Source organism: Pyxicephalus adspersus, chromosome 2, assembly GCF_032062135.1.
Source record: "Pyxicephalus adspersus chromosome 2, UCB_Pads_2.0, whole genome shotgun sequence".
Classification (NCBI taxonomy): domain Eukaryota; kingdom Metazoa; phylum Chordata; class Amphibia; order Anura; family Pyxicephalidae; genus Pyxicephalus; species Pyxicephalus adspersus.
This window is the reverse complement of record NC_092859.1, coordinates 158751873-158777794: the sequence shown is the minus strand read 5'-3', so window position 1 is coordinate 158777794 and position 25922 is coordinate 158751873. Positions and strand designations below refer to the sequence as shown.

Genomic DNA, 25922 nt, shown 5'->3' with positions numbered 1-25922 from the left:
TGTACATTGCATACACCTGACCCCTGCACTCTGTACATTGCATACACCTGACCCCTGAACAGTTTGGTGTAACAGAATATCTGAATCAGTGATTTGTGGTCTGTGCCCTGGACTTCAAAAATCACATTCACTATCTTTGTTTAGAATGAGGAGGGAAATGAATGATTCATTCACCTAACATTGGTCTGACATTGAATCCTTCCTGTCTCTTCCATGAACAGGACCCCCTGTGCCTCCAGTGTAAGCAGATGGTCTCATTATTCATCGGCATGGTGAAGACGTCTTCTATTCAGGTACTTTCCTGGGATTTTAATGTGTTAGACCCAGAAGTTTTCATGCTGGCCTGCATTAGTTTTTTTTTTCAGGCTTTTATTTTCACCTGGTGATCCTGCCAGTAAATCACTTCCTGTCCCAGGATGTTGTGACTTGATTTGAACTATTTTACAGAAAGACTTGATTTCTGGTAGGATCTACAGATTTTTTTATATATATTTCTAATTAAACTAACCCTGTAAAAGGAAAATTAACGCAGCCACCCAATCTAAGTACTGGTAAGCTGCACTATATAAAATATTTGTTTTTCGGTTTAGCTATATTTTAGGGAAATTCTGATCAGGGTATTTTATGTATCATTGGACTGCAGCAGTTTTTTTTTATGTTCATTAACTATCGCACATTGATCATCAAAACAAAAATTGTGAAAAGTCAGTTTGTGGAGTAGAAAAGTCTGTGTCCAGCCAGCAGCTGCAGAGAAGGAACCCTGGGAAGATGGAAAGATGATGGAAAGATGATGGGAAGATGATGGATGGATGATGGAGGGATGATGGAGGGATGATGAAGGGATGATGGAGGGGATGATGGAGGGGATGATGGGTAGATGATGGAGGGATGATGGGTAGATGATGGAGGGATGATGGAGGGGATGATGGGTAGATGTTGGAGGGACGATGGGTAGATGATGGAGGGATGATGGAGGGGATGATGGAGATGATGGAGGGATGATGGAGGGGATGATGGGTAGATGTTGGAGGGACGATGGGTAGATGATGGAGGGATGATGGAGGGGATGATGGGTAGATGATGGAGGGATGATGGGAAGATGATGGGAAAATGATGGAGGGATGGTGGAACGATGATGGAGGGATGATGGGAAGATGATGGCGGGATGATGGAGGGGATGATGGGTAGATGATGGAGGGATGATGGAGGGGATGATGGGAAGATGATGGGAAAATGATGGAGTGATGATGGAGAAATTATAAATTATGGAGAGTAGGGATGAGCAACAATGTCTCTGGCATTCTGGTGAAAATTTTCTCGAACTTCCGATGGTTCTGCGAAATTTCAGCGAACCGATTTTGCGAAACCATGGGAAGATCAATGAAATTATAACAGGAGGATTCTCAGGGCTGTATTCATTCATGCAGCCCTGTAAATCCTCCTGCTTGCGGTTAATTAGGTTTATTAACCTCTAGTGCCCCAAGGATCGCAGTGGAACTGCAGATGAACTCCCAATGGAGTTTCTCCATTTAGAGTTCATCCGAACTTCAGTTCCCACGGTCACTTAGCTGATAAGTACAGCCCCGTGACCGTGGGAACTGAACTGCAGATGAAGTCTCAATGGAGAAACTTCATTGAGAGTTTATCTGACAGTCACAGCTGATCCTCGCGTGCCTCCAATCAGCTGTGACTGCAAAGTTCCCACAGTCACTGAGCTGTACTCATCAGCACGGTGACCGTGGGAACTGAACTTTACCTCTAGTGCAGCGGGATCGCACACTACTCTAAAAATCAGAAAGATTTGAAAAAATGTTTTTTTAAATTCAACCTCGATCGGCAAAAAGCTTGCTCGCTCATCACTAATGGAGAGATGATAAATTATGGAGGGATGATGAGGAGATTATGGAAAGATGATTAAATGAGAGGAAAGGGATGATGGAAAAATGATAGAGGGATGATAAAAAGAGGATTGAGAGATGATATATGATGGAGAGATGGAAAGATGATAAAAACGATGGTGGGGAAATGGCAGAAAGATGATAATGAGATGCTGAATGATGGAGAAATGATGGGGAGATTAGGGAGAGATGATAAATTAGAGAGAGATGATAAATGATGGATAGATGATGAAGAGTTGGTGAGAGATGATAAATAGAAATGCCTGACACCTCGATAAGGTGACATTTGTCTGTTTTGCTCCTTCAGAAATCTATCAAGGAATACCTTCACAAGCAGTGCAGTCACTATCCTCTGGATTTGTTCCTGGATGAGTGCAAAAAGCTGGTGGACCAATATGAAGCTGCCCTGATCGATACCATTGGAAGCTGGCTGGTAAGAACCATAAATCTGTACCCATTGGTGGTTGTAGAGTCTGGCAGGGCAGCCATTGGACATTTGCCCAGGACTCAACTAACTTGGGGGGTTCCAATACTGCCACCCAGAGACGGCTTTGGGAACACAGGGCTCTGGGCAAATATAATCCCAATGTTACCTGAGACTTGAGATCCCGGTGTCATTGGACAGCAGTGGATCCGGAGTAGGCTCTTCCTGTTAAAGGTGAGTTGTTAACGATCGGGCATGGCCCACATGGCAATTATTTGTGACGTGTTGATTAAGAAAACCAAATGTCATCTATGTCGGGATTAGATCTACAATTACATCCTTAGCGTCGCATTTTTGCCCAAAAATATGCAAAAAAGTATATTTTTTTCTAATATAAGTTGAAAATCAGATTTTACATCCTGAAAATGACTGAAAATATTATATATCATATGTACTCGAATATAAACCAAGATATTTACTTTTACCTGGAAAAAACAGAAAAATGCTTTAACTTGAGAATTAACCTAGGGTAATCAACATAAATGCCAATAAAACGATGAATAAATATATCCATGGTTTTAAATACAAAAGGGTTCAGCCTGTATATATCTTTTTTTTCTTTTTACAATTTAAAGTATTTTTGTACTTTTGAGTTGGTTATGATAGCTTTTTGCTTGTAAATGGTATTTTGTAAATTGGTATTTGTCACCAATAGATGGCACTGTGCCCTCATGTAAAGTGCTACAATCAGCTTAGCGACAGCTCTGATCTGCCAAACAAGAGACAGTTACAGTTCCGTAGCATACCACTAGGTGTCACCAGAGTATAAACCGAGATATTTTTCCTGTTATTTTCTGATTTTAAAAGTCAGTTTGTACTCGAGTATATACAATATTCTATTCTATTCTATCTGAATCAAAATTCATCTGACTCTTTTGGAATTTCTGCCTGGCTGCGCTCCTAGGTGTGACCCCTGGCTTGCTCTTTCCTCCCCATGAACTCTCAGACAAACTTGGACCATCCGCTCTGGTTTTTGCCTCTCATGTATGACCCTTTGCCCCAAACCCAGATTCACCTTCTTGCCACTGTTGCCCTTCCAGGCTCTAAGAATTATTTTTATTTTCCAGAATCCCGGGTCAGTCTGCGCTCAGCTCACCCTGTGTCCTCGCCACCTCTCTGATGACTTGAAGATGGATCCGATGGGTGACACCGTCCTTCTGCAAAACATCTTATCTACTGTCCATGAAAACGTACAGATGATGCACGACAAAATCTCCCAGGTGAAAGAGAACATCCAATCGTGAACATACAGACTCTATAAAAAGTATTAGCTCCCTGATCAGCAAAAGTAGCAGTTAGAAGGCTGGGACAAACCATTTACCATTGGCTGAGGGGGGGGCACAATGGTCGTTTTTTATTCATTTAAATAAAATGATTTATCTCTAAAGGAAAATCATGTTGTTGAAGCTGCTTTAAAAGTATTAGCTGGAGTTCACTTTACTTATTATTCACCTATGTAAAGTCCATCTAAATCTATGAATAAATCTAACAACCCCCTTTGTAAGTGCTGCTGTCCAAGGGTGGCTACAAACCACCTCCATAGATGCAGAGCAGGGAGTGTAGCCACCCTGAGACAGGAAATGTGAGAATAAAGAAAGCAAATATTGAAAAAGAAAACAAATGCAGCCACCATATCTAAGGACTGCCGAGCTGTAATATATTTCATGCTGTCCTTAGGTTTGGATACATTTTAGGTCACATTCCTTTTTGCATTACCCTTCCAGCTTGCTTGTCAGGTTGTATTGGGGTGGGGGAGTAAAATGTCCTTTTTCAAATCCAGGTACACAGGGCCATTGTCTTGTTGGGAGACAAATCTTTACCATAAGGCTCAGATTTCTTGCTGGCTTTATCAGGTTTTCTCCAGGTTACAAGTGTTTCAGGGCCTGCTGTATCCCCACAGCCTGCACCCACCATGCTTCACAGTAGAGATGTTTGCTTAAAACTAGCCTTAGATTTTAGCTCTACCAGACCATTACTCTAGGGCCCCCTAAGGGCCTTTTACTGAACTGCAGGTGAATGTCATGTATGTTTTAGGTAATGGTGCCCCTTTGTTGCAATTCCAATGGAACTGCAAGCAGTGATGCTCTATGGTAACAATTGTCCTGAAATCTCAATCACATAGACTTTTTACTCCTTCGGAACTGACATTTCTGTACAGCACCGGTCATGGGTCATCTGACCCAATCCACCATCCTCTGTTTGGTGGATTCTTGTACTGAAGCTATGGAAGCAAAAGGGTCTCCACATTTCTCTATCAGCGGCCTGGGTGATTTTCTTTTTAATGCATTCATCTGTGCAGAATTGAAGGACCGTGCAACTGCTATAGGGCCCAGATGTACAGGGGGCCCTACTCTTCCTAATTATTCAGTGTTTTCCTCAGGCAGCATTCAGTGAAAGAAAATGTAAAAAATTCACCAGTTGTCATCTATACAACCCGACTACAGAGATGTCTCACATGGGGCCATTTTGGGTTAGGTATTCCTTTCATATGGCTACAATCTTACGGCATTCATGGTGGCTCAGTGGTTAGCACTCCGGCCTTCACAGTGCTGGGTCCCAGGTTGGAATCTTGCTCGGCCAGGACTCTGTCTGCATGGAGTTTGCAGGTTCTCCCTGTGTTGTGTGGGTTTCCTCCGGGTACTCGGGTTTCCTCCCACATTCCAAAAACATGCAGTTAGGTTAATTGGTTTCCCCCTTAGACTGTAAAAATGACATATGGGTATGGGGGGGACATTAGATTGTGAGCTCCTTTGAGGGACAGCTAGTCACATGACTATAGACTTTGTACAGCACTACGTAATATGTTGGCGCTATATAAATACTGTGTAATAATAATACTTTTCATTGTATTAAAGGATATGAACGGAGACTGGCCGATCCCAAAACCAATGTGCATGCTGTGTAAAACGTTCATCTCTAAATTTGAGGCAGCGCTCCCCGTGGTAAGTATTGTGCAGCAAACCTGTCGCAATGCAGGGATTATTATTATAATTATTGGTGCCAGGAAGGGTGCCAGTGCTGTGCCCTTGCATTGGGCTCAGCCTTGTCCCTGCATGGCACTGTGCTATACAGCTTCACCACCCAATCCAGAACCAAAAGAATCATCTTATTCTGAGTTTTACGAATGATAAAACCTCTTCCGGGCTTTATATATAATAAAGTCTGGCACTCACCTCAATATATGGGCAAGCTGCATTCAACACCTCCAACGGGGCGTGCACCAATCTTTTTGGGATATAAGATGCCTAATATGAGGTGAGGTGCAGCCAGCTGCTGCATGCATGGGATGCCGCATGGGAACATAAGGTATGTAGAGTATGGGAAGGGAAGGACATAGCAATCCAATGCTACTCTATCCAAATTTAAAAAAATGGTTGCATGGCCTTTGGATTAAAGTCATGATAATTATTGAAAGGTTCATTGCCCCCCAGAGGTCATCCAGGACCAACCTTGTCTCAAGGCCATAAGGTATAGGTGAATGTCTGGCTTTGGTCAAGCATGTGAGTGAATACCCAGCCAATGTTGGCAAAACCCAGGAACCAAGTCCTGACCCTCCTAAGCCTAGACAGACCAACCCCAATCCTTTGAATGACCCCACATGGCCCGGTATGAGGAACTGTGGTGCCTATCCAGGAGTTTGTGAGAACAATGTTGAGCACCACTGCTGCAATGTGACCGGTACTGTGACCGGAGTGAATAAACCATCCTCAGCCATTAATCGTCTATTCACAGAGTGGGGAGTATAATAGGAGGGTGTGGGGAGATCTGAACTTATTTATGACTGTAAATGTGAGATTTGCAATTTGAGCACCAGAAGTCTTGAACATTCCACATTGCAAATCATGCTACATGCAACGTTTTATATGACGATCATTGCTGCAAAATTGCAAGCCTGCAGCAGTGACAGGTTCTATTTTACTATTGCATGCATAATGAATGTTATTTTTCTTCCAGTCTCTCGTTGCAAAGAGTGCTGCGGGTCTGTGCCTAGCCCTTCCCTCAAAGATTGCTGGAGTGTGCCAGTGTTTGGTAGAGAAGTACACAGTGATCCTACTGGACACCCTACTGGGAAAACTGGGTCCAAAATTGGTGTGTGGGCTACTGTTCATGTGTGTCACTGAGGACAACTGTGAAGCAGGTGAGTGTCAGCATGGCCATGTACAGGAGCTCAAAAGAGTTATGACATCTTGGTTGTGTTTGATGCAAAATACAACACCCAAGTGCCTTGACCAACCTGCCCTCCTCCCATAATGCACCTTGCTGCCTCCACCGATCTGCCCATTACCCTTAGTGCATGCTGCAACCAACTCTTCCCAAGGTAAATGATACAAGAGACTATCAATGGTTCCAAGAAAATGAGATTCATCATACTGGGCTACCTTATTCTATTGTTCCATGGATCAGTTCTGACACTCAGGCATCCATTGCAGGCAATATTTGAGGTCGCACCCTGCCTGGTCCTCAATCCCCCCTCCACATTTATCAATAAGCCATGGATGACTGTCACCAGTTTACCCTTTGCCTTTGCTTGAACCGCTTTTGAAAGGTGCAAAGCGCTGTACACCTGGGGCACCCTAAAAGAAATGATACTTTGGGACACTATGACCCAGTCATCCAGCCAATTTGGCTTTTGTCAGTGGCTCGGATCATTGTGCTTGCCAATTTTCCTGCATCCAAACATCCCCTAAAGAACTGACTGTTCCCTTGCTGCCATATATCCCCCTCCACCACCCCTTGTCAGGGTCCATTGTAACCAGATCACCAGAACCATCACTCCACTTGTCTGGGGGTTTAATGGTTGGTGGGGGTATATAAGCCCACTCTGCAGTCTCTTTTATTAAGTGACAATGGCGTTGCTGTTGTATTTTGGTGGATGGAGAGGCTGTATAATCTGACTTTAGATTCTAAAGGTTGACCCAATGATGCCCAACAGCAATCAGTGGTTCTGTTCAGCTGGGCCGTTGTGTTCTGCTATCTCTTATTGATCGTCATATGTCATATGTGTGCATTGTGTCCTGTGTATCATGTTGTGTGCATTGTGTTGTGTGTATCATGTTGTGTGCATTGTGTTGTGTGTATAAAGTCCTGTGTATCATGTTGTTGAATCATGTCGTGTGCATTGTGTTGTGTGTATCATGTTGTGTGCATTGTGTTGCATGTGTCATGTTGTGTGTATCATGTCGTGTGCATCATGTCGTGTGTATCATGTTGTGTGTAAATAGTTGTGTTGGTAATCTCAGACGTACGTTTGTTTTCTATCTAGATCTAGAATATGACATGACCTGTGAAACCTGCATGGCTGTCACCTCCCTTGTGAAACCAATGGCCGGTACAAACGTGACCCAGGAGCAGATCACCAAATCGCTATCCAGAGTCTGCCCCGAAAAGCTGGACTGGAAGGAGGTGAGAGGACACAACGATTGTTTATATTCATCACACTCGCCGCTCCTTTCCAATTCTGTCAGTGATATTGGGTAAAAAATGGCCGTTCTGGGACAAAATGCCAACATAATTAAAGGGAAACTCCACAGATAATCACCTTGAATTGTATACGCCCCCCCCCCCCCCATCCTACACACACATTGCAAGGATTATATATGTGCATGTTATCTAGGGGGTAATAAATAGGATGTAATAATTCCTTATTCTGCCAGCTCGCAGTATCCTCATGCAGACCCACGTGGCACGTAACCACCCCACAGACCCACTATTGTATAAGCAGCAAAGCGGAGCAGCTTTGGGAGACCCCCTTGTATGCCCAGAAGGAAACCTGCAGACAAGAATGTCACCTTCTTATTTATCCCCAGTCATTTTAGTTTTAAAGTGCACTTCTACAACTACATCTATAAAGCAGTAATGATAATGATTGACACTTTAATGGGTGAAGGTCAGTGGTGCCCCCCCAAACCTCCTGATCACCCCTTTTGATATTTAATGTGGTTGCATGCACCACATTCAACTATGGGGATCCAGCTGGTAAATGCAGCTTCTTATTGTGAATTTAAAGCAATGACAGTATGGTTATCAATGTACTGATCGCTCTTTAATTTTATACATCTGACATTATAGGAAAATATGTTTTTCTTTCCCCAGTGCCATGCATTCCTGCAAGAACACCAGAAACAATTGTCTCACCTTCTCCTGAAGCCCTTGGACCACAAGACGACCTGTCAGGTAGGTACAGGGACAATAGGGGGCTACTCTTATGTAGGGGTAATGGAATCTTTGCACAGTATTATCTATTACATGTTATTCTTTATTTAGTGTTAGATCGAGTGGGAAAATCACTTTGCAGCTCAGGTGTAAAGATTATTCCTTACTTCTTCCTGCAGGTAGTTGGGGCTTGTCCTGCAGCTTCTACAGCCATCACTGAGGCTTCTGGATGTGCAACCGGGCCAACCTATTGGTGCCAAAGCCTGGACAATGCAAAGGAGTGCAATGTGAGTCCATCAATAGAACCAATACTATGCAATGTGAATAATGCCACTGGCAATGTTTTATAAAAATGCTAGTTGTCTTATCATTGCCATTCGATGACAGCATAGGGAACAAGTGAATTGCTTGGGAATTCTTAATAGGTCATTAGAATAAGCCACCCCATCAGTGCAGGCAAGTTAGATGCACACAATATATACCAATTAAACAAAAGGCAATGAAACCTGGTGAATGGATATTATATATTAGGAGGCAAATAAACAGTCAGCAGGAACAATAGACGAGGTTAAGGCTACGTACACACATCAGATGATTCTCGTCCATTATGTCTTCAGGGCTGATATTGGATGAGAATCTGAGGTGTGTACAGCGCTCGTCCAATGCCATTCGTTGATCTGTCCTGGCAGAGCAGGGTGCGGCATGCTCGTTCTCCCCCCTTCCCACTATGTAGAGCAGAATGGCGATGTATGTACATCGCTTATTCATGCATCTTTCAGTCTTTTGTCCTTGGAAAGGATAGGTAAAGGTCCTTTCCAACGACAAAAGTCAAACGTACCCAGCTTAAAGATTTAGGCAACTCCGACACAGGCCAAATTGTGATGGCAGGATAATGGGTCAGAGCATTTGCAAAACAGCTCCAGGTCTTTATGTTTGTGTACTGTTATCCAGAGCTCTGCATGTACCACCAATGCTCAGAGAAGGGTCAAGTGGTGAACCAGTGAGAGGGTCGTCAGTGCCCCGGGCTCAATGATTCACATTCAGTGTTGGGGGGAGTATATCATCCCAGATAATGCTGATCTTGAAGGTGTCAGAACAGTGCATGCCATTACTCCATAGCCAGGATGCCTATTTAGACTCATCTAATGCCAAAGCTACTGAAATGGGTAGATGAATGTCGAAACGGAGCCATACAGCAATGGAACAAGCCTGATCAGATGAATCACATCTTTTAGATCATGGGATTGGCCAAGTGCATCAAATGGTGAAGGTGGCAGGCTGGGGGAGACATTGTGACCTAAAGTACCTCTGCTAACACAGGCCACCTTCAGAGGTCTTGTGGAGTCTGTGCTTTAAGGGATCAGTCTTTTAGCTCAGCAAGGTGGCTCAGTGGCCCTATTTAATGTACAGCGCTGCGTAATATGTTGGCGCTATATAAATCCTGTTTAATAATTATAATAAAAAAGGAACAACAGATGAGGTTTAAGGCTACGTACACACATCAGATGATTCTTGTCCGATTATCTCCAGGGCTAATATTGGATGAGAATCTGAGGTGTGTACAGCGCTCGTCCAACGCCGTTCGTGGATCTGTCCTGGAAGAGCAGGGTGCGGCGTGCTCGTTCTCCCCCCTTCCCACTACGTAGAGCAGAATGGCGATGTATGTACATCGCTTATTCATGCATCTTTCAGTCTTTTGTCAGTGGAAAGGATAGTTAAAGGTCCTTTCCAACGACAAAAGTCAAATGTACCCAGCTTAAGGATTTAGGCAACTCTGACAAGGGCCAAACTGTGATGGCAGGATAATGGGTCAGAGCATTTGCAAAACAGCTCCAGGTCCTCATGTTTGTGTACCGTTAAACAGAGCTCTGCATGTACCACCGATGCTCAGGGAAGGGTCAAGTGGTGAACCAGTGAGAGGGTCGTCAGTGCCCCGGGCTCAATGATTCACATTCAGTGTTGGGGGGAGTAAATCATCCCAGATAATGCTGATCTTGAATGCATCAGAACAGTGCATGCCATTACTCCATAGCCAGGATGCCTATTTAGACTCATCTAATGCCAACGCTATTGAAATGGGTAGATGAGCGTCGAAACGGAGCCATACAGCAATGGAACAAGCCTGATCAGATGAATCACATTTTCTTTTAGATCATGGGATTGGCCCAGTGCATTATTCATATGGTGAAGGTGGCAGGCTGGGGGAGACATTGCGACTTAAAGTACCTCTGCTAACACAGGCCACCTTCAGAGGTCTTGTGGAGTCTGTGCTTTAAGGGATCAGTCTTTTAGCTCAGCAAGGTGGCTCAGTGGTTAGCACACTGGCCTTTGCAGTGCTGGGTCCCGGGTTCAAATCTCAGACAGGACCCTATCTGCATGGAGTTTGCAGGTTCTCCCCGTGTTTGTGTGGGTTTCTTCCTACATTCCAAAAACATGCAGTTAGGTTAATTGACTTCCCCCCAAAATTGACCATAGACTTTATTAATGACAAATGACTATGGTGGACATATTAGATCATGAGCTCCTCTGAAGGACAGTTAGTGACATGACTATAGACTTTGTAAAGCGCTGTATAATATGTCAGCACTATATAAATAAAGTGTAATAATAAAATATGGAAACAAAACAGATTGTGCATATGAAATATTTAACATATTATTCTCTTTTATAGGCTATTGGACACTGCCTGGACAACGTGTGGCACTAAAGATCTTCTTTCTTCAAAGCACCTTACAAAGCACTTTGTGAATATAAGCAGCACACATTCCTGTTTTACTTCAATAAAATTCTGTCCGGTTACAAATACCCCATTTGTATCGTCATTATTCCTTGCAGAGGCTTAACATCTTTCAAAATCCAAGGCAAAAATGCAATATATTATATTTACTAATCCAAAGATCGGGTTGGCTGCGTTAGTTTTTTTTTCTCCAGCTTCTTTATTTTTTTTTCTTGCAACTGACAATATTGTTAGTAACACATAATGTCCTAAAGGTGACAATGTTCACTATTGGACACCCTAGAACTACAGGACACTGTCATTTCTTTTATGAAAACCAGAATGTAAGCTCTTCGGGGCAGGGTCCTCTCCTCCTCCTGTGTCACTGTCTGTATCTCAGTCATTTGCAACCCCTAATTAATGCACAGCGCTGTGTAATATGTTGGCGCTATATAAATCCTGTTTATTATAATGAATAATAACATAGGATATAGCATTGTGCAATACTCAGATATTGATCGGGACAACGTAAATGAAATAACAGTGCAATATATGCAAAGAGAATAAATTGTTATCAATGCACACAATTTATGACAGGATCAACAGGTATTCTTTCAACTTTGAAAATGAGATAACTAAATGTTTTCATTGGTAAATTTAATGAGAGCTGGTTCATTTTGACAAAAATCATGTCATAAAATAAAATTAAAGCGGATCTATCCCCCCATTCTGCATGGTATTTACTGTTAAAGGGCATTTTTCTGCACCTAGCCAAAAACCAAGATGGCTGCCAGAAGTCTTCATTTTAAATATGATGTTAGCTGCCTGAAAGCTGCTACTCAAATTTAACTTTTATGGTATTTCTCTTCTTTTTTACCCAGCAGCTGATAGTGAGATGAGGGGTGGAGGGGCTAAGAGGGTTCCTTGAGCAATGAGCAGTTTGCAACCTCTCAGGTCAGTATAACTGACACCAATGATCTTTTTGGCTCTAAGGGTGACATTCTTCCCAATGGCCAGCAATGTAAGAGGAATTACTCCCACTGACCACCACAATAATATACTGTGATCTGTGGATATAGTAATTATAAAGGTGTTCCCTGAAGACCTGAAAGTTATTTCAAGGGGTTACCCCCATGTTATAAAGATTGAGAAACACTGAGCCACTCCATCAATGATAGTGATCAGACACTTGCTAAATGTAGGGGACTAGGACATGCACAGGAATTGACTTTGGGGAAGATTTCTAGCAGGCACATTGCAAATTGGCAAGAATGTAAAAAAGCAACAAGTAAACATTTTAAAATAAAGGAATGTCTGTTTTTACCAGCAATCTTTTGAGTTAGTGACAGGGCCATTAGGTTTCAATTGTTGGCTTCCAACTCGCTTCGGCTGCAGCAAATTACAGCAATTATTATTACACGGTATTTATATAGCACCGACATATTATGCAGCACTGTGACTTTCAGGCACCTAAATAAATATCAAAATATAAAAACAGAACATTAATACTTTAATAGATCATCACAATATAAAAATGCAAACATTGCATGCCAATTATTTTAAAAATATTGGATCAATTTCTTAATACCAACATAATTACATCCCCTAACAGAAATTATTGACTCGATAATTGATCCAAATTAATGATGACATGAAAGAAATAATTAGGAAATTGATCCAATGCTATCAAGAAGCGATGCTCTGACCCATCGTCAGACATCACAATTTGGTCCTCGGCAGAGTCACTCCGATATGAACACTTGTAATCAGATCATCAATGTTCTATCCTTTAACTAGGAGTTAAACTCATTGAGACAAGAGGTAATATGGTGGAACTCAGCGAATGTATCATGTATGCAATCCATACCCATGTTAGCGTGGTTTTCTTCCAGGTACTCCAGTTTCTTCCCACAACCCAAAAACCAGCAGTTAATTTTAGGGGGAAGCCAAAAACCCTTAGACTGTGATAATGACATATGGAACATATAGGAACATTAGATGACATGACTACAGACTTTGTACAGGGCTGCGTAATATGTTGGTGCTATATAAACACTGTGTAATATTATTACCTCCATGCAGATAGTGCTCTGGCAGAGATTCCAACCTTGTACCTAGCACTGCAAAGGGCAGAGTGCTAATCTCTGAGCCACCGTGCTGCCATTACTTGTATTATCATAATAATACAAACATGAAATAATGAACACTGTGAACTTTTTCCCAATAGTGCACGATTATAAAATGTAATACAAACTAACTTAAAATAGATGTGGCATTTAGGAATAGTGACACAGTTGTCACCCTTTAACAGGATGTTTCTGAACAAGGTCCTTACAGCAGGATCTATATGGATTACTTTAATGAAAGTGAAAAGGTGAGAGTTTATATGAAAGTTTAGTGATTGAATTAATCTGAGCATTAAAATAAATAAAATAATCACCACAATCACCTGTTTAGGTAAAATGAATTTATTTTATATAAAAAAAAATAATAACATTTACCTTCCCCTAGATATTTCTATAAATTTACAAATTCACAACACTCCTGGGCACACAGGAACAGTCATCTCACACGCTGGATGGATTGTGGAGGGTAAAGGTAGTTCAGTCTCCAACATACAATTCACCTTCTACAGGGCGACAGCTCTCCAGCCATGTAAAGGTTTATTCTCTGCTCCGATCCTCATACATCCCCTTGTCAGAATATTATTCTTCATGCCCCTTCCTGGTTCTTCTCGCCATCGTCCCGTCTCTTCCAGATCTGATAACCAGAAATATAAAAGGAAGTGTTTAGCATGTACATGAGAGATTATATAATTTCTTGTACACATTAGGGCTCATATGATAAGCGTTGGGGATAAATGCATTGCAATGCTATCATTTCTTTAAGTTGGGTGATCCAGCAAACCTGGAATGGATCTGGTTTAGGACTGAAAACATCTGGATGTAAATTCAGTAAATGCAACACACTAGTGCAGAGGGTAAAGGATTTATTGCAAAGATCTCCCCTTGGAGGTGGTGTGAAAAATGCTAATTCCAAATAATAAAAAGCTTTTTTTTTTAATTATTTCCTTTTCTCCTATTGTGTGATACCTCCTCCAGCTACTAGATTGTAAGCTCTTCTGATCAGGATCCTCTCCTCCTCCTGTGTCACTGTCTGTATTTGTCTGCAACCCCTATTTAATATACAGCACTGCATAATATGTAGGTGCTAAATAAATCCTGTTTATTCATAATATTACTACTAATATGTTGGAAAATAGGGATCCCAAAATAAAGTGATACTTTGATGAAATGTATACACCACAGGTGTTTAACACAAGGCCCGTCGGCCGAATCTGGCCTGCAGGGACTGTGCTGCATCCAAGTGCCCGGAGGACTCAGTCCCAGAAAGCTAGGTAGAAGAAGGGTGGTCCACACAAGTGCCTGACCGTGCTTCAGGCAGGAGTTGCTTCTTGACACTCCTGCCGGGACCCGGCACTAAGCATGACTGTGCTAGAGTCCCAATCCTGCTGCCAGTAGTATGCTGCTGCTGCTCCAGGTATGGAATCTCAGTGGGATGCTACATTAGCAATGTCTCCAGACTCTGGCACAGTCACTTGCTTCCCTCACAGACAGGCCAGGATAGGATAGGTCAGGTACACCGACCTCAGAAAAAGCTGCCAATAACAAAAAAGCAATCCCTCCCTTTATGTCCAACGAGAGAAAAGTTGAAAGATCGGAAAGTGATTATATATGTTCATGCTTCTCAAAGACAAGCATGTTCTTATTTTCAGAACGATTATTGCACGAGGATGGCTGTGATATGGTGTCTCAGGGTGAGGAAGGATCTATATTTCTACTAACACTATGTATCCTAATAAAAAGGTTCAGACCGACACTTAGCCTGTGTTATAGATTTCGGCTCCTTATGCAATTTGAGTTTGACAACCCTGGTAAAAATTATTGTTTGATAAAACAATCAAAACATAAAATGTTATAGGAATGGCATGCACAGGACACCTCTGGTATGTTGCAAGCTCCTTGCGTAGGTAAATACTTCATGACCCTCTTGTCAGAAGGCAAGAATGCAAACTACTTGAACAAAGCAAAAAGGGACGATTTCTAAAAACAGGGAGAGAATTCCTAAAATGCGTCAGTACAAAGTATTGCGTAATTATTGTCCTCTCATTTACTGCAGCACTTAAAAGTCTTTAGAAATACATTTACAGAGAAAACTGAAGTTTTGGGTGCCTAAAAAACATCTGCGTTTCAAGGACATATCGCCGTAAGGAGAATGAATATCGATGCTTGGAATGTGCTGTGATTTCACAGAACAGACAAATGACAATACTGCAGAATATACCTGAATATAAGCCTCCGATAGGGTGATCATCTGAGGCAAGATGTCTGTGACTTGAAGGTCCTGCAGCTCATACCATTTTCCTGTACCCTGCACATAGAAAAAGATTGTTAGAAACAGTCACAGAAAACACTGTCACAGGCAAACCACTGAGGATAAGGACAACTCAGGAAGGGTTTTTTTTTTTTTTTTTTTTACTTCAAATCCTGTGGAATATGCTGACACTGCATAAAGTAGAATTATAAATATGAAGAAATAATAGCAAGTACAAAACAAGCTGTACACTCACATGGTGAAGAACGTGGATACGATATGAGCCTTCATTAGGTTTTCCATCATGAACTATGTTTGCAATAAGGTCATATGTCGTGTTTTTGTGTAAAGCCTGGGATTCCTCTGCTAAGTACTCTCGCAGGTCCACATTCCTGTGTAGATATGGGAGAAAAAAAACACTCTATATTATAAATTCCAAACAAATAAAAGAACACTATTTGCTCAATTAAAAATATCATAAACCTTTTTTTTTTCTCTCCTTTATTTAAATTTTCAAAAAAATAGCCAGGGTATCGGATATTTAGCAAAAACAGAAGGAAACAAATAGCCAATATAACTATAACCAGAATAAAGCACATTGGGAGGGGAATAGGGGTGGCTGTGGCCACTGCTTTATAACTTTTTTTCCCAGTGATCCCCCTGGCCCCCTTTAGCTGGGTGCACCACCTGGCACTTTTCAGTAATCACCCAGCTATTTTTGCATGGTTACTGAAGAGTTGGGTCACAATATAGGGGCTGCCACCCACCTACAGCTTCTTACCACTCAGCATTAAAAAAATTCTGGGTTAAACACTATATTCATAAGGCAAAGGGGGCCGCAGCAAGAAACTCTGTTACAAGTGTCCTGCATTGAGATAATATCACAAATCTCCGGAGAGGGAATTTACAGAGTAAAAAGCAATCCAGACTGTGTAGGAACAGCCCCAGGGGTCAGAGGGATTCTCAGGTGAGGGCCTCTGTGATCTCAGGCAGGTGTCCTGTATGCGTAGGGTCTGAGCAGTCCTGTATAGAAGCTATCAGGCAGAGGTACCCTGTAGTGGAAGCCTAGCCAAGAGGAAATACCATAAAGCTTTTGCTGCATACAATACCAAATATATCAGTGTTCTCTTCAGAATTTTTATAAGCTGGGTAGGAAGGAACTGTAAAAGGGGCTGGGGAGAACACCGCATATCATTCAGCCGTGTCTCCTTGGTTCTCGAGTTTATTTCCTTTTCAATTAAAGCCAACACAAGCACATACTTATAATTGTAGTTCAGGGCCCGGTATACACCACACATGTGTTGCCTGCATTATTCTGAGAGTTGCATTAAGGCAGCCTATTTATTTGAATGGGTTGCCTGAAGCACAGGAACGTGAGGGGAAATAAGATGAAGGAACATGGAACACCCCAACAACCAGTAGCAAGTTACCATGCGCTGTACTGCACCCGAGCAAATGTCATTTAGCAAGCAATGGCAGCACAGCACATCTATATGCTACATGTGGTACTGTGTCCTGAGGGATAATGCATGTGGTGCTGATCCATGAGAATGTAAACTTAGACTAAACACTGTGCTTCTTCTATAAATCTCCAGTACGTATACAGAGCATTTCTTGCACAATTAGAATGCATTGGATCCTTTCTGCAAGAGCCTACATATTGTTTTCCTCCATTCATGTCATTGCCAGTTGGAAACTGAATGTTATAGAGGTCTGCACAGTCTGTCAGCATTGTACAATTTTTTTTTGGTTAGCTATGACTTTACTTACGTGATGGGAAAATTCACAATAGTTGGATTCTTCTCTACGAAAAAGTTATTCTTTGTGAAACGCTTAATGCAGAATATCAGATATGGAGGAAGCTTGGTCAGCTGGAATCGTTTCAGGAAGTTCTCCTTATAGGTCTTGTACTCCTGTACAAAAATGGCATTTACAGTTACTTCTCACAACAAACAAAATTGTACCTTCTTGAAAATTCAAAAGGATAAACCAAAAAGCAAAAATATTATAACACTCCAAAAATGGAAATAAACAGACCGCAGAACTTTACATACTACAATATGAAACAATACCCCTGAATATTTTATCCTAAATACAATATGTTCTTCCACAAATGTGTCAGTTCTATAAAATTACAGGCCAGACCAAAAGCAAACCATGGCGGTGCCCCCTAGTGGTAGCACTGAAGATATGAAAAAAGAACAGGTACTGAGCTGCAGCTCTATAAATGTGCAGCTGAAATGCCCTGACATGAACTAAGGAATCAAAGACAGGGAAAATTTCTAGAAATCTGAATAGAAACAGGACTAGAACAAGTAAAAGGCTCTATAAAAAGTAAATGTGTTGTTCCATTGCAGGTGTTATGTTTATGTAATCAGGTTTAACCTCCCTGGCAGTCTAATTATGTCAGTATTTTTATGCTAAAAGCGGTACATTGTTTTGCATGGACATTTATTTTACATTGTGGGCCTATAATTCTTAGGCATAACTCACCAAAATATGTCCAATTTTTAATAAATTCAATAATTACCTTTAAAAAAAAAAAAATTTACATTGTGGGCCTATAATTCTTAGGCATAACTCACCAAAATATGTCCAATTTTTAATAAATTCAATAATTACCTTTAAAAAAAAAAAAAAAAAACACAAAAATCTGTTAAAACAAGGGAGCACAAAAATACTGAAACCTGTAACTGTACAGTAACGTGTATATATATATATATATATATATATATATATATATATATATATATATATATATATAATGATTACTTTGTATTGGATTCAATACAGGTGTTTTGTATTGAAGCCAATACAAAATAATTTGAATTTACCACCACGTTCCCTCGCACACACTGACAATCACCTGGAACTCCCGGGGAATTTCAGTGCACTTGCCTGGGGAAGATCAGAGAAAGAACACGGCCCGAGTATGGGATCTGACGGACAGGACGCTGATGGGACCAGGTAGGTGTCTTCTTATGTTTTTAGCTACCCCGAGCGTGGTTTGGGGGTTACCACTTTCAGCATGTTTTTTTTTTACCCAACATCGTTCATGAATCCCTCCTGACGAGAGACAATGAATGACTGCAATAGAGATGAAGGGGGAAGAGCACAGGGAAGTGCTGATCTCTCATTCCCCTCTTCTATAAAGCAGAATGGCGCTGTGTGTACACTGCTTGTTCGTGCATCTGTCACGATAGCGAAAGATTGTTTCCAGCAGCAAGTATTGAACGTGTGTTCTTAGCCCAACACACGCCAGGTTAAATTGTACAGGTACATTACACAGTCAGTAGCACATGGTTATTCACATGTACTCTGTATAAAGGAATTTAGTGCTGTGCAACAGCAGGTAGGCCGGTAACGACTGTCGTTGGTGTGAATTTTCCCCACAACTAGCACTGAGGCTTTATAAGGTGAGAACCAAACATCTCAGTCCCTATAATCTTCAGTTTCTCATAGTCTTCCCAAGACAAGACAGTCTAAAAACTGAAGGGAGTCTGGAGAGCAGATTTAATTATAACGTATCACACATTTATGAGTCTTTACCTTTTCAGTGATGCCGTTGAACTTGGAAAGGATACTGAAGAGAGGAACTTGTGGGATGATAAGCTGCTCTTTCTCATCCTTGTAGAGGGGAGCAGTGGGGAGGTCCAGAGTCAAGTACATGAAAGGAGACTCCAGAATGGTTTCCTGGTACTCCTCATTGTGCTGGAGCTGTTCCTTCTCCTCTGATGGCTGCAGACACAACAATGATATGAAACAATCAGAAAACATTTAGAAACAATCAGTCACATCAAACACACACCAGGAGAGCAAAACACAGCAATCATAAAGGTGGAGAAAATGGCAAATATAGTTATGAGGTTCAGCCAACCAACACTAGGCTGATGTTTAACATTTGGCTGAGGAAGCGATTGTGTCACTCTCTCTTCTTCGGGTTCTTATTCCTACGTCAGCTGATCTCACACATGCGTGTGTACTGCAATTTTTTTCTTCCATTAAAAAAGGGCTCCTTCTGCGCATGTTCAAGATCAGGGCATGCGCAGAAGAAGCAGCCAAGAGCCTCCCAGGATGCCTGACGTAGGTATCCCGGGAGGCTTTGCTCCCATTTGTCATGATGATCAAGACAGAAAGTAGAGGTTCAGCACCTTTTTTTTTTTTTTTTTTTTTTTTTTAAATGGGTGTTGAATTGCTTCCGGCATGGCACCGGGAACATCACTGGATTCGCCGGGAGAAGATCAAGATAAGAGGACGCGGCCTGAGGACCTGCACGGACAGGCAGGATGCCGGGGGACCCTAAGTGTGGCTCGGGGTTGCAGCTTTTTGCAAGTATTTTTTACCCTGATCCAAACTCGGGAATGCCACCAGGGGGTTTAATAAAGGAGCTGTCTACCCTTTAAATGTAAAGTAAAAATTTTGGATTTAGGTCTTCTTAAAAAAAAAAAAAAAAAAAAACATGATAAAATGTCAGCTTACCAAATCAGGATGGGGGAGCTTCTTGGTAAAAATCCTCATTTGTCCTTGAAACACCTCAGTTACAATTGCTGAAAGACAAATTATATTATAGGTCTTAGTATGTAACACTTTTAAAAAAAATCTGCAATGGTGGCCACACTATTAAAATTATCATCAGAAAGTGGTTTTAGTAAGCTGGTACTTACCAAACTTGTGATACATACAAAGGTAAACAAAGCTCCACTCTAAAGGCCTACCGCTGATAAAAGCTGTCATTGCCTAATTCATTCTAAAAAATGCTAATTGGATGTAAAGCTGGTCTTTTGGTTTTTAGTCACATACCTGAACACATGAGCTGCGTCCTCATTCTGGTTTTGATTGAGGATATATTAAAGGTGTACATTACAGAACCAGGTGAGCATAGCAGCCTACATCATATTGACAAGTCTGCTTTAAATTCTATGTAAAAGCAAATTTTATATAAGGTAGGACAGGCTGAGAAGCCCTTTCAAGTTCTTTTTATCATCCATGTATCAGCTGAAGTGATTCACACCCGTTGAGTGTCCATTGAAAAGTGATGAGAAAAACAGCCAAGATGAGGGAAAATTCTCCAGATTTCCTGTTGCATCTTTAACACAGGAGGTGAAGGGAAAAATCAAGTAATCTGATGATATTTTAAACTCTCCTCCACTGTATACAGAAAATAGTTTTCTGGGGTCCAGTAATGTCTACATATCTTGGCATTTTAAAGGGAATAATTATTATTACACAGTATTTATATAGCACTGACATATTACGCAGCGCTGTACAAAGTCCATAGTCATGTGACTAGCTGTACCTCAAAGGAGCTCACAAACTATTGTCCCTACCATGGTCATATGTTAGGGGAAGCAAATTAACCTAACTGCAAGTTTTTAAAATGTGGGGGGAAATCGGAGTACCCTGGGGAAACACACACAAACACGGGGAGAACCTGCAAACTCCATGCAGATAGAGTCCTGGCTGAAATTCCAACCTGGGACCCAGCACTGCAAAGAGCAGAGTGCTAACCACTGAGCCACCGTGCTGCCCAGGCAATGTACTATGTTACTTTTGTACACGTTTCCTAAGTATACTCTGCATGTAACCCCTGGATCATTGTATATCTGTTTTAAATAGTTACAGATTTTTTAAACAAATAGCTCAGAACAACTTAAAATGAAATAAATATAATCTTATACATTAATGAAAATTGTATTTTTTGGTATGTTCCATAGCTGGTTACAATAATAGGCTGAAAAGGTTGGAAGGTTTCCATCAAGTTTGAGAGGACTCAGAAAGAAAATCTCGTTAGGTGTATTGCCAGCGGAGCCAAAGGAAGATAAAAATCTTTTGAGAATGTCAGTTCACCCAAATAGGGTAAAAAAAATTATTCCAGACTCCAAATGTCAACTAGATAAACCCCTGGTTTAATATACAGAACAATAAATATTTTATATTAAAGGCTGCTGTATGCATTTGGAAAGTGGCAACTTACTTTTCTTCTTCTTCTTCGTACCCCCAAGAGCAGAGGTCAAGGCATTTAGGAACCAGGAGAGAAAGTCCACACCATCACCTGAAACACATTACAACACTTTAATACACACAAATCCTTGTATGAAGAGAACAGTACATACAAGGATGCACACCGAATACCCAGATCGACTTTGGACAAAATGGTAGACGCAGACCCAGCAAACACCACCAGCATGCACTACCGTAATTACATCCAATAAATAGGATATCCCCGGTAGGAATATTAAGGTATAAGTCAGAGAATATATAAAAAAAGAAAAAGAACAGCTTTGCAAATATTAAAAATATAACAATAGTCAATGGTGATGTTTTATTAACAGTAAAAATCACTGTACAGTGATTGGCCAAATTATTAAAACTACTAACAAGTGAAGTAAATTAAAAAAAAAAAAAACAGGATTTATTTAGGGGGGGAATATAGAATGGTGGGGGAGTAGTGAGGTTTTAGGAGACAGAAGAGGATGGGTAAGAAAGTTTAAAAAAAAAAAAATTGATTTTGAGTGCTTTTTTTAAAGCAGACAGTAGGAGCAAGGACGAGGAAGACTATTCCAGAGAGTTGGGGCAGCTATAGAAACGTCTTGAAGCCGTACTTGTGATGAGTTTATGAGTGGGGAAGTCATGAATAATGTTATTTATCTGGTGACAACGGCACAAGGGGGACCTACACAATAGTAAGGAGGTGATTTTACTGTTATTGGCTTAGCAGTGTTTATACGCCATTACCATAATATAAGGTTTCCTTACTAAAAGCTTGGAAAGTGTGCAAGCGTGCAGACAAGTGCACTTATACAGAAGCAATGACAGTTCCGAGCAAGCCCCAAATACTCATATGTAACTGTGCACACAAGGCTGCAAAACACTGTGTGCTAGGTTGTTACTTTTTTAGAAAAACAGTACTGGGATGACTAACCCAACATTTTTTTTTTACAAGACAATCTATACTTGAAAGTCAGTTATTATCAAATAAATCTGCACGAAAACATTGATCTCACCCTGCTTTGTGATTTGGAATTTCTTCTTGCTGCACAGAACCACAGCTTGCAGCATTTCATGGGGGGAAACGTGGGCTTTGAAATTTCTGGGATTCCACAGCTTTCTCATCAGCTCTCCAAACCTTTGAACCAGCAGGAACATTATATCTCCTGGGGGGCGTTGGATGTCTTTGTAATTTTCTTCTTCAAGGAAGTAGTTCCTCAATGGGGGCACATTGGATAACGCCTGGAAAATAAACAATATATATGTTGGGAGTCCTCAGGCTTTCATGAAGCCCACAGCAGTCTGCAGAAAACATGGAAAGGAGTATAAAGTTTCCTATTCTGACTAAATGTAGGGTCCTCGGTCTGCAGCGCTGGCTGTACACTAAGCAAATATGTGGCTTTCCGTCATTACATTTACACATTTTTATTTACCAAACTATACAAGTTATGAGTGGAAAATTATCTTTTAAGTGGCAATATTATTGTTCCCTTTATTCTTTTTTTACCAAACTTTGGTTCATTTAATCACTGGAAGATAGAAATCTGTGACAGTTAATGAGTATATACCCAACACAAAGAATAGGTGAGGTGGAGTCCCATAAAGAACCATCTCTTGAAAACTCTTACCTGCAGAACTGCATTAGCATAATCATTAGCTTTGATGTTATTGAGCCCCACAATGCCTGGCAGGTATGTGGTTCCATCATAAGCTCTGGACAGCTTGGCCTGTTTATCGAGATTGCTGATTTGGGCTTTGGTAAATGTCGGTTTCAAAACATACTGCAAGAAAACAAGAAAGTTAGTTTATAGAGATTGTAAGCTCTTCTGGGCAAGTTCCTCTCCTTTTCCTGTGGCACTGTCTGTATCTGTAACCCTATTTAATTTACAGCGCTTTGTAATATGTTGGCACTATATAAATCTTGTTTATTATTAATAACCTGCTAAAAGCAACATTTACAAAACATCCAACGCTCTGCCAGAATGTTGGTATCTGCAGAGGTGCTCTTAGGCCAGGACACAACAAGAAATATAAGTTCTGGCACCTTACGTGCAGATCCCAGGCATGCAGTTACAGCCGGATACTTCATCTGATCTCGTTTCTGCAAAATGCAAAATCAGGCAGAAAAAAGCGGAAGATGATACCGGCACAAAGGAGGAACTAAGGGCAACGTGGGACCAAATTCAGGACAGGTGTGGCTAAGGTAAGTGGCGGAAGAAAGGTAACTGGTATATTTTTATTTTAATGACAGTTTTGCTTGAATAACTCAGGCCTTTTGAGTCACTGAAACAGTACAGGAGTGCAAATCAAGAGCATTGGCTTTTACTGCATCCCTGTTTTGCAGCAGTGACTGTGCAGTGCAGTTATCATGGCAGCCAGGCAAATATGCTTTTTAAAAGATGAAATATTGTGGTATTTGGATCTATGGGTGCCCTCCACGCAGTAATATTTTACTCTTCTGTATACAGATTTTCTTTAAAAACTTAACATTCCCATGGATACAAAATCCAAACCCAGCACTGCTATACTTACAGTGATATCTTCCAATGACGAGTCTATAATCTTGTAATTATCGGGTAAACAATAAAACATCAACGTGTGCAAGTTCAGAAAGACGTGGTGACTGAACTGGACGCTGTGTATATACGCATGAGACTTCAACCCCCGACCTAAAGACAAAAAAATACAAATGACACTCTGGTCTTTACTAGATAGATATCTCAGTCATACTCCGTTCCTGTCACTCACCCTGGAAGTATTTGCCGCACACCAGGCAGGCGTATGCGTTGATGTGAGACAGCGAAATAGAACACAGCTTCTCAAAGTCAAAATCCAGCACGCTCCTGAAAAATCAGACAAGAAAACCTTAGATGGAACTTCTAGAAAAGGAGACTGAAAAACAAAAACATTTCAAATTATATACAAACCTGTTAATAGTATCCAAGTACGGACAATGCCGGCTACGTCTGTCTTCGCCATCAGTGCGACTATGTTTTTCTGGAACTAAAACAAAAATATTGGTGTTTATAGATTGATTATGGAGTTCCATAGGTTAAGGCCTGAAAAATTCAGAATAACCTGCCAAAGGAACAGAAAAGGTGGAGGATCACAGATGAACGATGAAACCATAAGATCCTAGATTGTAAACTCTTCAGGGCAGGGTCCTCTCCTCCTTTTCGTGTCACTGTCTGTATGTGTATCATATGCAATCCCTATTTAATGTACAGCGCTGCATAATATGTTGGTGCTATATAAATCCTGTTTTTTAATAATGATAGCAATCTCAAGCTCGGAAGCCTTCTGGTAACATGGAGAACATAATGCCTCTCAGCTATATACTGCAGTCACATGGATGTGTATTGGGATGGGTGGTGAGGTACAGCAGCCTATTTCGATTTTTTCTTTGCTTTCTAAGACCATGCACACACGTCCAATATTTGTTGATGGAAATGATTTTTTACGGTGGTCTTTTATGGTGACAGGTGGATGAATGAGTGGCGTACACACAGAGCCCATTCTGATCTATGGAGAAGTCATAGGGGAGGATGAGTGAGCTGCACCCTGCTGTGCTCTTCTCTTCTGCAGAGCGATTGTTTCTGATCAGTCGTTCATTGGTCGGCCAGGATGGATCAATGAACTCTATAAACATCAGATTTTCACCTGTGACAACTCTAATGTTTCTCCCTTTCATATTCTCTCAATTCACAATTAAGCAGCACCTGGGTCCCAGGTTGGAATCTCGGACAGGACTCTATCTGCATGGAGTTTGCAGGTTCTCTCAGTGTTTGTGTGTGTTTGCTCCGGGTACTCCAATTTCCTTCCACATTCCAAAGACATGGAGTTAGGTTAATTGGCTTCCCCCCAAATTGGCCATAGACTGTAATAATGACATATGACTATGGTAGGGATATTAGATTGTAAGCTCCTCTGAGGGACAGCTAGGGACATGACTATGGACTTTGTACAGCACTGCGTAATATGTCAGCACTACATAAATACTGTAAGAATTTATACTGCATTTATACTACATAATACTGCAGAATGTCAGCACAAATTTCCTCTTTTTGCTCCGGTGTGAAATGTTACTAAAGATCTCAAATTGACAACTTCTCATGATTTCAGCACATGAGGGGAAACACAACGGCATTAACGGTGACTGACAACAAACTAAACACAGAGAGTGCCAGCGTTTGTCTGGCGTGTTTGGAGAAGTTTACACATTTATGGCATGAGACATTGCAGTGCATGAAGATCAGATATGTATTGAAAGATAACATGGTATAAAGATGAGGTGCTGAATGTTTGAGAG

The 25922-nt window shown here is 41.1% G+C and overlaps 2 protein-coding genes across 2 annotated transcripts in view; one reads left to right on the top strand and one right to left on the bottom strand.

Moving 5' to 3' along the window:
- SFTPB (surfactant protein B) overlaps positions 1-11340 on the top strand; it is a 14024-nt gene extending 2684 nt beyond the window's left edge. The window contains exons 3-11 of the mRNA XM_072402890.1: positions 222-293; positions 2206-2331; positions 3450-3602; positions 5238-5324; positions 6337-6520; positions 7646-7785; positions 8476-8560; positions 8719-8822; positions 11207-11340. Coding sequence (XP_072258991.1) covers positions 222-293; positions 2206-2331; positions 3450-3602; positions 5238-5324; positions 6337-6520; positions 7646-7785; positions 8476-8560; positions 8719-8822; positions 11207-11242 — 987 coding nt within the window. The 3' untranslated portion in view covers positions 11243-11340. The remainder of the gene's footprint in view (positions 1-221; positions 294-2205; positions 2332-3449; positions 3603-5237; positions 5325-6336; positions 6521-7645; positions 7786-8475; positions 8561-8718; positions 8823-11206) is intronic.
- Positions 11341-13703: 2363 nt separating this feature from the next.
- The window catches only part of USP39 (ubiquitin specific peptidase 39), a 13857-nt gene continuing 1638 nt past the window's right edge, over positions 13704-25922 (bottom strand). Inside the window, exons 2-13 of the mRNA XM_072402889.1 lie at positions 24541-24616; positions 24362-24456; positions 24146-24282; positions 23242-23394; positions 22630-22855; positions 21600-21677; positions 20105-20172; positions 19175-19363; positions 17396-17538; positions 15882-16017; positions 15596-15682; positions 13704-14011 (exon numbers count right to left, since the gene is read on the bottom strand). Coding sequence (XP_072258990.1) covers positions 13964-14011; positions 15596-15682; positions 15882-16017; positions 17396-17538; positions 19175-19363; positions 20105-20172; positions 21600-21677; positions 22630-22855; positions 23242-23394; positions 24146-24282; positions 24362-24456; positions 24541-24616 — 1436 coding nt within the window. The 3' untranslated portion in view covers positions 13704-13963. The remainder of the gene's footprint in view (positions 14012-15595; positions 15683-15881; positions 16018-17395; positions 17539-19174; positions 19364-20104; positions 20173-21599; positions 21678-22629; positions 22856-23241; positions 23395-24145; positions 24283-24361; positions 24457-24540; positions 24617-25922) is intronic.